Below are 12257 nucleotides of genomic sequence, written 5' to 3'. Positions count from 1 at the left end.
TAGTAGAGAAACCTCCAGATTCCTTAAGGGGAGAGGATGGTATTTTTTGGTGAAAAATGAGTAAATTAAAAAAAAAATCTTTAAAATACTCTGTGATATGTGTGGAATGCATAGCATATCATTTTGTGGGTATTTCTATTCTTATCGGATGTTGAGTCGCCATTTTTAAACTTCCTGCGTTATGGATTTTTAAATCACTCGCCCACTTTTATTGTTGTTTCCGGTAAATTAAATTAAAAAAAAAAAAATCTTTAAAATAGTCTTTGATATGTGTGGAATGCTTTGCATAACATTTTGTGGGTATTTGTGCCTTTATCGGATGTTGAGACGTCATTTTTAAACTTCCTGCGCTATGGATTTTTAAATCACACGCCCACTTTTATCGGTTTCCAGTAACTTCATTTTTTTTGCTACATTGCCAGATAAAAATGGATATAATTTCTGAACTATTAAAGATTCATGCATGAAATTTAGAACACACATTCTTCAGCCTATTAAGAAACGTTTCTCTGTAACAGAATTTTGTTAATTGATTTCATTTTAAAAATATGTCCGTTTGTTTGAAAGAAAGGAACTCAGAAATATGTTATTAAATTTTAATTGTTTATTTTACAAACGCAGGGACTAAAATCAAAATTCTGTTACAGACAGTTTGTAGAAAATGCTTTTGCAAATACATTGTAAAAAAAATTTGAATCTATCTTTAAAACCGGTTTACATATATCGGTTTTTAGTACAATTCTGCATTGGGTATATTTTTTTCAAATTTGGGCCCCCAAATAATATTTACATTTGGTTGAGTTCCTACAGCTATGAGCTCTCTACATACAAAAAATTAACATTTTACACCAAAATAGGATAAAAGGTTTAAAAAATACCATCCTCTCCCTTAAAAGCAGTAAGTAAGTAAGTAAGTAAGTAATTCTTCTCTTATTTTTAGTGTTTCTTGATGTCTCCTTGTTATTCACTAAATTGGTCCATTTCATTGTTTTCGGGTGGTGTAATGGTTCGGATCCCTCTAAGTGGGTCATAAGCGATATTTCTTCTTGTTGCTTGTTCTCGGAATTTGGTCTAGGCCGTTTGGTCAGCAGACCACGCCAGCGCCCCCAGCCGACACAACCAAACAGCTGATAAGTAGGGACCGGATTTTATGTAATATCAAGGTATGAAATATATACATATTTATGTAAGAAAAATAAGCTGATTATGTACCAAAATAAGTAAAATCATGAAAATATTTAATATCAATATCTGGCAGGTGTAGAATAGGTAAGACTCTCCAGTTGTGAATTCACAGAGCACCCGACTTTTTTACCGCACACTTGACACATTACTATTTTTCCATCTGTAGTGAAAGCTTCGTCCATTGCAATCCATGATTTTATTTTTGTCGTTAGGGTTGAAGATACAGGGGCCATTTTTGTTAGTTAAAAGCAGTAAATAAACTCACTTTTTGCCTTTCCTTTGTTAACCGCACAATAGTAGACTGGAACAGCTTACCTGCGGCAATCTTTCAGGGTGGCCTCTTAAAATCAATACATTTAAGGAAAGGTTGAGAAGATTAGACTGAACATTTAATTGGAGGTGCAGTGTAATTATTTAAGTTGTGTCACGTAATTAATTGAGTTGATATATAATTAATTAATATGATATGTAATTTAGTTGATATGTAAATAAATTAATGTGATATGTAATTAAATAAGATGACATGTAATTAATGTCGTATGTAATTAATTAAGGTGATATGTAATTACTTAAATTGGCAATAGTTGGGTGAAATAGAAGTACTTATGAGTTAGATTTACTTTTTGTTTATCGTAGGCGTTATTATAGAATAGTTTTTATTTATAGTCCTAGGTTTATTGCATCTACTATTTATAGATTTACTTTCTTACTGGCTTTTAAGGAACCCGGAGGTTCATTGCCGCCCTCACATAAGCCCGCCATTGATCCCTATCCTGAGCAAGATTAATCCAGTCTCTACCATCATATCCTACCTCCCTCAAATCCATTTTAATATTATCTTCCCATCTACGTCTCGGCCTCCCCAAAGGTCTTTTGCCCTCCGGCCTCCCAACTAACACTCTATATGCATTTCTGAATTCGCCCATACGTGCTACATGTCCTGCCAATCTCAAACGTCTGGATTTTATGGTTCTAATTATGTCAGGTGAAGTATACAATGCGTGCAGCTCTGTCTTGTGTAACTTTCTCCATTCTCCTGTAACTTCATCCCTCACTATTTATAGATTTACGTTTATTTTATTTTATTTTATTTTATTTCATTTTATTTCATTTAATTGTAATTATTATATATAATATATCACTACCACCGGGTGTATAACCAATTGTAGTGTTAATAAATACATACACATACATACATACATACATACATACATACATACATACATACATACATACATACATACATACATACATACTTGCACTTTATAGGTATTGTAAGTACTAAAACTAGAGAACTGAGTGAAATGAATGACACAACAGTACTGCAAGCACTGTTTCGCTTTACTGGATTAGGAGAAAATAAGAGGAGATGTGGGACACATGCATTTTAGCTGCTCCCTGTAAGAAACACTGTACCTACTAAAACCTCAAACTATAGGCAATTTTCAAACTGTTGTTTGCCTGGAACTAAGGACGTTATGTTTCGTGCCGAAATATATATCTTTTCTTGGGTAGGTAAAAAGGCTTTTTTAATTTGTGTATTTCAAATTGTAAACTTCCCTAATAGAAATATTTAACATTTTTTCTCCATTACTGTATCTCGTACAATAATGAAAATTGGTATATGTAAAACACTGTCCTTCTGCTATATGAAAAAAAAAAAAATATTTTTACGATTTATTTTATTGCTGAAACTCATGCTTATAACATCATTCTCTTTCAACTACCTTCCTTAATAAATAATACTTTTTTTTATTTTTTGTTAGAAGAAAATACTATTTGACCATTTTATTTAATGACTTTATTTTTTATTAGACAATCAATGAAAGGTAGAGAAGTAATCTTGCATCATATTGTAGATATGACATGCATAAATACACACAACAAATTTCATCACAGAATGTTGGATAGTTTTTGAGTTATGTGCACAGAGAACTGAATTTAAAACAAATGTAAATAATTTTTTTTAATCGCAAAAATATTTTCTTTTCATATAGCAGAAGGATGGTGTTTTACACATACTAATTTTCATTATCGTACAAGATAAAGTAATGTAGAAAAAAAATGTTGAATATTTCCAAAATTTTACTGTTGTATGCTCTACCTAACCCCTTAATGAAGAACTGTTTTCAGAACATAGGAGGGGTAATAGTAGGAGGAAGAAAAATAAAGTAGGCCAGCGGCGTGGCTCAGTCGATTAAGACGCTTGCCTGCCGGTCTGAAGTTGAGCTCGGGCGCGGGTTCGATCCCCGCTTGGGCTGATTACCTGGTTGGGCTTTTTCCGAGATTTTCCCCAACAGTAAGGTGAATGCCAGGTAATCTATGGTGAATCCTCAGTCTCATCTCGCCAAATACCATCTCGTTATCACCAATCTCATCGACGCTAAACGCTAAATAACCTAGTAGTTGATACAGCGTCGTTAAATAACCAACTAAAAAAATAAAGTCCATAAGATTTGCTGATGATAATGGCGTTGTTAGCAGAAGAGGAGACGATACTGAGAGATATGCTACTGGAACTAAATGACAGCTGCTAAGAAATGAAGATAAATGCAACCAGACGAAGACCATGTCAGAGGAAGAAAAATGAAGAAGTTAAACGTGCGAATTCTAAATGAGTCAGTAGAGCAAGTGGAAGTTTCAAGTACTTGGAGTGTTCTAGAAGCAGTAACATGAGTTGCTGCCAGGAAGTCAAAAGGAGAATAGCAATGGCAAAGGAAGATTTTAATAGAAACGGAGCGTTTACTGCAAACTTCGAAAAAGAACTGAAGAATAGACTAATGAATTGCTTTGTATGGAGTGTGGCATTGTTTGGGAGTTGAAACGTGGGCATTACAACGAAGTAAAGAGAAACGACTAGAAACATTTGCAATGTTGATATGTAGCAGAATGAAGTGTATAAAGTAGACAGACAAAATAAGAAATGAAGCTGTGTTGGAAAGATTTGGTGAAGAAAGAATGATGCTGAAACTGATCAGGAAGAGGAAAAGGAATTGATTGAGTCACAGGCTGAGAAGAAACTGCCTACTGAACGATGCATTGGAAGGAATGGTAAACGGGAGAAGAGTTCGGGACAGAAGAATATATCTGATGATTAGACATCGGATTTTTAGGCACTAAAAATTGCAGTTTTAGGCGCCTAAAATAAGCTCAAAATTTGTAAAATTAGGCTCTATTTTAATGAAAATAGGCATTTTAGGCACATCAAGGTATCATACTTATTTCTTTCACTGAAATTTTTAGTTATACACTAAAATACGCACAAAAAGTATGTTTAAACATTAAAAAAGAATACTATATTATATTTATAAACAGAGCTGCACAAATTTAATGTATTGAAAATAATGAAATAATGATTATTGATATCAAGATTACTCATTTTAAGTTATTGAAATTCAGTTCCATGCTCAGACTTTATTATAATTATCTGCACAGTACACCACCAGAATTTTTTCTAAATTCTCCACAGTTAACCTTTGCCTTTTGTCACTGAGAATCATTTTGAAAGCAGAAAAACTTCTTTCAACCGAAACTGATGTGAGAGGCGCAAATTTTAAATCAGGTACAATAGAAACATCAATACTTACTGGAACATTTACACTTTCCCCCGATATCACTCTTGATACTTTTTCCAACAATGAAAATCCTACATTCTTATTTAATACGTTGTCCCACTTATTTTTAACTTTTTTCCCAGTTTCGCCCAAAGCAGAATGTATGTTCACTTGAGCTTCCTTTACTATTGCTATTTGGATACAAAGAGATTGTTTTTCACGTTCTAATTGTTCAATGTTTGCAGGTATGAAAGAAAAGTTTGATGTTAGGTAGGCAATATCGTTTTTCACTCGTGAGTCATTCAGAAAATCTTTCACTGCTTTCACACACGCTGCACTATCAGTTTCAGGTAATTTATCAATAACTGTGACCACTTCTTTAAAATACTTAGAATAATACACCACTGACTGAATCCAGGTTCCCCATCGTGTAACAACCGGCTGAGGTGGGAGTGGGATATCCGGAAAGTTCTCTCTGAATATTGAAATCCTAGATGGGGCTTTACAAAAACATTTTTTTTGTGTTAGAAATAAACGAATTGACAAGAGGAAATTCATTCCGGATTGTTTCAGAAACCCTGTGAAGGCCATGTGCTAGACAGGTTACATGCGTGAGGTTAGGATAAAATGTTTTAAGAAGTGGAGCTGCAGCAACCATGTATGAGGCAGCATCAGTACAAAACAACAGAACTTTAGAATCGTCTATATTACCTGAGTATAAAGACTGTAGGCCTTTATTTACAAAATAAGCAATGGCTTGGCTATTCACTTTCGAAAGTTCCTTAACACATACGAGGTGTGGAATCGAAGGTCCATCAGGAATCAGTTTTCCTACTACCATATTTGCTATATACCTATTCATAGGATCTGAGGTTTCATCTACAGAGACCCATATGTAAGAATCACCTATATCCTCCCGAATGGAAGCTAAAGTTTCATTGTATATTCTGTCTAAGTAATTTTTTCTTAGGGTCGACTCAGATGGGATATTTTGTTTGCAGTATTTTTGTAAAAACTGTCTTAAAACCGGATTTTCAATTGCATTCCAGGGAATGTTAGCAGCAACAAACGCTCTGGTTAAATCAGCATAGAAATTGCTGCTGAGATTGGATGAAGTAGGCTGTGTTAGTAAAGGTTGTTGCAGTTGATTTTTCTGCTGAGTTTTAGCCTTATGAGCCGCTCCTTGTACATGCTGCTTTAGGTGGCACTTCTTTTCTTGCGAAATCTAAAAATGTAAAGTAAACTGAATTAAAATAAATTCCTAATTGTTGTATTGCCGTATTTCTGTCACAAAGTTAGTGGGTTCGAACAATCAAAATTTTAATGACCTGCAAATACTTTAACTATCGGAATTTAAAAGGTTAAAGTGTAGTGGTCTTAAAAATAATTATACCTCAGGATAGCTCAGTCAATGTATAAATATTATAGGCCTACTCATTAAAATTAATAGAATTTATATATTTCAACTATTGTTACATACCTGTTTACTACAAATCTTGCAGAATATTATTTTTCCATCATATGTGAATTCTGAATATTCTGTTAGCCATTGCCGGATCAATGTAGATTTTGCACTTATATTTTTCGGCATTATCGCGTTAAACTTCACAGGAAAACGTCCTACCGCTCAAAACTTCTCAGCACAAATAAGGTGAGGGAAAGAGCAACTGTTAACGAGCATTCAAATGAACCGTTGTTATTGAGATTCAATTGGACAAAAATACAAAGTTCCACTTATTGTTGCATTTCCTGGTAGTGTTAACACTAGGAGGGCCATTCTTTTAAATATTTTGTAACGGTTTACCCTACTAATTCGCAGTTTTACGACTTTTCATAAATATTTCAAAAACACTCTTTCTCCAAAAATTGTGATTTTATGACACTCTGAAGGGCAGCACAGCTAATCGGTTTCAGACCGAAAACAGTCATTTTTATAGTATAGTATATCTCTGAATCGGTAGCAGCACATGTTGTGATTGTTGCCTGCTTCAAAACTAAGGTTGGTTCTTTGTCGGCATTTATGCCTCCAAACATGTTAAATTCGGTGAAATCTATTGCGAGAGTCGTGAGATTCAAAACATTTTGTTTCCTTTATCAATGGTTTCATGGCCGGTGTGAAGCAAACTTTCCACTTTTTAAATGCCTTAAATTTCGCAGTGAATGCATGTATAAATTATAAAAAGTAAGAGTAAAATGCGAAACTTTACAGTGAGTTAGGCATTTTTAGGCGAATATTAACAAATTAGGCTCTAATAACCGTTTTAGGGCATTTTAGGGCACTATAAAACTCTTTGAATACCTTTCAATTTCCATGAAACACAAATATTAATAATTATTTTTACTTTTCTCCTAAAGAAACAAAATAGGCATTTGCCCTAGAATCCGATGTCTGCTGATGATATACGACAAAGGGTATATGTACATAAACGACCACAAATATTATCAGATAATGCAAGCTCTAAATTACTAGAGTTTTATAAGGAAATGAAATCGCAATTGGATAAAAATTTCAAGGTACAACAAGACTTATTAGAACTTAAGCAAACTTGATATCTTCAGTCAGGAATATAATTTACTAATTCATGAGAATAAAATTGTACCACTTTTTAAATAAATCACTTACAAAACTTCACAGGAGGCCGAGAATTCGCCATAGATTACCTGACATTTGCTTTACGAATGGGGAAAACCTCAGAAAAAATCCAACCTAGTAATCAGCCTAAGCGGGAATCGAATCCGCGACCGAGCGCAACTCCAGATCTGCAGGCAAGCGCCTTCATCGATCGAGCTCGCCAATGGCTTGTTGTATCTCTGGTTACACTTTTCTATGATGACCTTTTTAGAATTTTTAAAACATGGTATATTCAACTCTTTCAGATAGACCGCTCATACCCATGAGGAGCAGTTATTCTTTTGTTTTTGGCAGTGGTATGATCGAATGGCAGTGACTGAACTTGTTATGGTGTATGTTTTGTTTGAAAAGAATTGAATGATTACAGATATTTGCAATAATGTCGTGCCAAATTAAAACCATTGCAAGTTTAATTGATGTTGACAATATAATTAAACATTTGTTCCCTCCTGATGAACCAACAGGTAACTCTCTTCTGTTATAATTCTAATAACTTTAAGGTGAAGTATGCTTTGAATGACGTATTTATTTCGATGCCACAACTGTGCAATATTGTCAAGTTGATGAATATTATGTTTGTTGCTCCAGATACAACAGCTGACAGTTGGGACTGGGCTGATGACGATTCTCAAAAATCTAATGGCAAGGGACTGGCATGGTTACAAGAATGTTTCATTTGTCTATCATCCACAGGAGAGATACTTGTTATTGCTCATAAGAACGTCATGATCATTTTGACATGTAAGTTTCATTTTAATTCAAATCATTTCATTCTGTCAGTCTATGTTTTGGAACAGCTGTAGTGATCTACGGTAATGTGTACTTAAGCCATTTTGACCTAAATTTGGTCGATGGTAAAATACTAATGTTTACTTCATTTGTACTATATTTTTGCTACAGGGAAAGTACTTGTCTTTTACGAAAACACTCGTCTTTTATTCATTTATATTATAGGACTACCGTGGATCACTACAAGATTGAAAAGAACGTCAAAGGAATGAATTACTCTTGTTTTGGATGCCTAAAGGCTGATACATGTTTGGGTGTTTATTATGTGAACAGGGGTTATAGCTAAGAACTGGCATTTTTGGGACCTACTTCATGGAATAAATGTTATTGACTCATAGGCCTAATTTCCAATTAACAGCGTAGTAACTGTTGCTAGGGAGACTGAACTGCTCAAGAATTAAAACAGAATCATTCTTATAAGTAGAGCTCTGCGTAATAGGCACAACAAATTTGAAATAGGCAGGCAAATAGGCACTTGTATAAGCACTATCGAGAATGATAGTGATTGAAGTAGGCACTAAAACATTTACCAGTTTAAAAGACATTTTGACATGAACAGTATAGAAATAGTCATATACTGGTACCTATTCAATTTATTAAATTCAATTATTCTCTTAACAGTGTGTATTTTTTTTTTAATTTGCTCTCTAAACATGGTCATAAGTTACTATGTAGGCTATATTTTTTTTACGGCAAACCCCGCCAAGTCCAGTGCATATTCAACCAGAGTGATAGTTCCTACTTTCCTACGCAATTGCACTATCAATCCCTAATAAATCAGGTGGAGTAATTTCATTAGATATTCATTTCTATTCTAAATAAAAACAAACTTTAAAGGAATACATTTCTACCATATTAACAAATTAATATATTTGAAAAACAAACTAACGATTACATTCATAATAATTCATAATTGGACAACTTGATACCATTTAAAATTCAATGTTTTCAGTTGTATATTTTTAGACGTATACGCTTTACTCATAGCTTCCCTTGCTGCACGAGCCACTGTTCCGTGGTTTGTAGTCTTAAATGGTTTCGAGAAAACCGTGCGAGATCTTCCAGGACTCTGCATCAAATTTCCCAATCATGCTACTGATATTAATAATGCCGGTGATAGGAGTGAATGTGAACCAAATTCGACTTTCAAAATAACTTCCAAAGGGGTTGGAGAGAGAATAACGAAATTAAAAAATCGGAGGTCTCGAGGACCAGATAGTATTGCTACAGAGATTCTTAAATTAGGTTTCGAGGCCATAATTCCATACTTAATGCTTATATTTCATGTTTCCATAAACATTGCAGCTATTCCATGTGACTGGAAATCAGCTATAGTGGTAACCATACATAAAGGTGGAAATAAATTAGATGTCGGAAACTACAGACCGATTAGCCTTACATCTGTCGTATGTAAAGTCATGGAGCATTTGATATCGGATTATATTCGTCATGTTCTAAATGCAAAAGACTGGTTTTACAACCGCCAGCATGGTTTTAGGGAAGGCTTCATGGTGAATGACATCATTACAGACATACCATGGTGCAGTGACAATGGAACATAAAGTTTTAGACTGATACCTCTGCAGTATTTCAATGTTTGAGTTGCTAGCAGTTCCCCACAGTTGGATGCCGTATGTCCAGATTGGTTTTAGTATGACTTTATAAACAAGAAGTTTATTATCTAATGACAGTTTTGATTTAGGTCCCAATAACCAATAGATTTTTGTTGTTTTAAAATGTAATTCTTTACGTTTAGTTTCAGTATGTTTACACCATGTTAATCGGCAATCTAAATGCATAGCTTACCTAAATATTTAACATTGTCTGCTTCGGGAAGTTCTTTGTTGTAAAATGTTACAGGAGGACAACTTTCAATTCTGGTTCTGAAAGTAACATGAACTGATTTGTTTTCACTTGCTTGTATTCTCCATTTAGTTAGCCAGTCTTATGTTTCTTTCAATTCATTCTGCAGGTTTTCAGATGCTATTGAGGGATCTTTATGTGAAGCAAGAATAGCTGTGTCATCAGCGAAAGTAGCCACCAATACTTTATTAGAAATTGGGAAATCAGCTGTATAAATTGTATATAGTATAGGGCCTAAGACTGAACCTTGAGGTATACCTGAATTTATATCATAGAATGAGGAGAAATGTTCTATTACATGAATGAAAATACAGAAAAACGCACGAACTTATGCATCAGTCCAATATGTTTCCATCTGTTGTGAATGCCAGATCATTATTTATCCACTGTTTATAGAGTGAACTCAATGAAGATGGTTATTTCAGCATGGAAGATTTTGATTTTTACACTTAACACTCCAACAGCAAGGAAGAAACTGAACTAACCAATAATTGAAATGTGACGTTACAAAATAAAACCAACTGTTTTGCGTTCCATTGTAATACCAATATTACAAACCTCTTCAGATCTCATCAGATGTGTTGTCAAGTTACACATATTCAATTATGGAGACCACTCTCTCAAATAAAAAAATAACACAAATCCAAAATTCGTTTTATTAAACTGACAGTAAATTATGTAAAGTATAACTCTGTTTGCTGCTAAAAATTAGTGAGAATTAAATGAAGTCAGATGGATAGTTCTAAACTCGCGCACAAAACACACAACACAGTAATACCGGTAGCATCATTTTGGGCACACAGCATCGTCGGTTCAAAGTAAGCCTATAGTGTACAGCTAGATCTATTATCATTATAGTAAATCTTTAAGAACTTTTGGTGGATAGGGTATAGTTTTTCGTTGCCAGTATGATGCACCAACTTTGCTACTGCTCTTGGATTTGAAAACATTTAGCTTCTTCTTCTCCTTCCTTACTATTCAGCATTTGTCTTGAATTTCTAATCTCAATTTATCTCTGTTTTCCCATTGATCATTCAAGTTACGAGGTCGTTTTAGGGTGATAACTCATAGATCCTCTTTGGCCGTCTTTGGTCTCATCATCTTGAAATGGCTTTATCACTACCTAAAGTTCATTTCCTGATGATCTAAGATTGATCTTAAAGTTTCTGTTTTTCCTCTGATTTATTAATATACTTAATTCCTCAGCAGGGCCGCCGAGAAGGGGGGGGCAAAGGGGGCGAGTGCATATGGGCCCGTGAGCAATAAGGGCCAGTCAGATTAAGTGAGTCTGATTACTTTTTATTATCATGAATAATTATGCGTAGATACATATGGGTACTATAAAATGTTGTAAGAATATTTGTTACATAAATTTGACATATTAACTCAACAATAGTAGAATTAATACAAATTACCACTTCATATGTAAATATTTGACTTTTATATAATAGAATATCGGTTTCCTGCATTAACATTCACCGATACGACAATTGAAGGCCCCGGCATTTGCCTGAACTATGTTCCCATCGCTTGTACTGAACACGTTCAATTATTTATTGGCTTTTCCGTCTTAACTACCACCACCACACCACAATATGCTAGTGGACTGTCTCAAACCGAAGTCGCAGGATACATTTCTTTTTCAGTACATTGTATGTTTCGTGTCGAAACTTTCGTCTTTTCGTTGTCGTTTGTCTAGTAAATTCGGTTCATCAGTGTTACTGGTTATAGTTTAACTGCACAATGGACAAGTACAGGCATAAGTCGGGAGCTGAGAAGCACAAGGAGAGACTGAAAAAATTGGAAGATATTAATATGGGTGCTAGACTGCGTGAACAATATTATGAAGACATTAACAAAGAGATCATTGATGAGCCGAAATATTTAAAATCAATTCATGCCTCTAATTTAGGGCCAACCCCACTGAAACCTATGAATCTCCTAAATAGTCTGAGGGAATTAAAACTGGATACTTTATTTCCAAATATTTGTATAACCATTAGAATATTCTATACAATTCCTGTGACAGTTGCTGATGCTGAAAGATCCTTCAGCAAAATGAAGGAAATAAAAAATGTATTCAGATAAACAATGTGTCAAGAACGACTGAGTAACCTTGGCTCCTTAGTCTGGAGAGCGATCTTGCTAGGTCTTTAAATTTTGATAACATAATTGATGATTTTGCATCAATGAAGTGAAGGAGAGTTGTTTGTTGATGTTGGACTGCAAGTTAG

At 34.3% G+C, this 12257-nt stretch overlaps 1 protein-coding gene across 1 annotated transcript in view; it reads left to right on the top strand.

The window, feature by feature from the left end:
- The first annotated feature begins 7661 nt into the window (after nt 1-7661).
- The window catches only part of Rab3-GAP (Rab3 GTPase activating protein), a 78925-nt gene continuing 74329 nt past the window's right edge, over nt 7662-12257 (top strand). The window contains exons 1-2 of the mRNA XM_069820244.1: nt 7662-7835; nt 7960-8112. Of these exons, the coding sequence (XP_069676345.1) occupies nt 7751-7835; nt 7960-8112 (238 nt within the window). The 5' untranslated portion in view covers nt 7662-7750. The remainder of the gene's footprint in view (nt 7836-7959; nt 8113-12257) is intronic.

The sequence above is a fragment of the Periplaneta americana genome, chromosome 3, assembly GCF_040183065.1.
Source record: "Periplaneta americana isolate PAMFEO1 chromosome 3, P.americana_PAMFEO1_priV1, whole genome shotgun sequence".
Taxonomy (NCBI): domain Eukaryota; kingdom Metazoa; phylum Arthropoda; class Insecta; order Blattodea; family Blattidae; genus Periplaneta; species Periplaneta americana.
The sequence above is the reverse complement of the archived record's forward strand: the minus strand, read 5'-3'. Positions and strand labels throughout refer to the sequence as shown.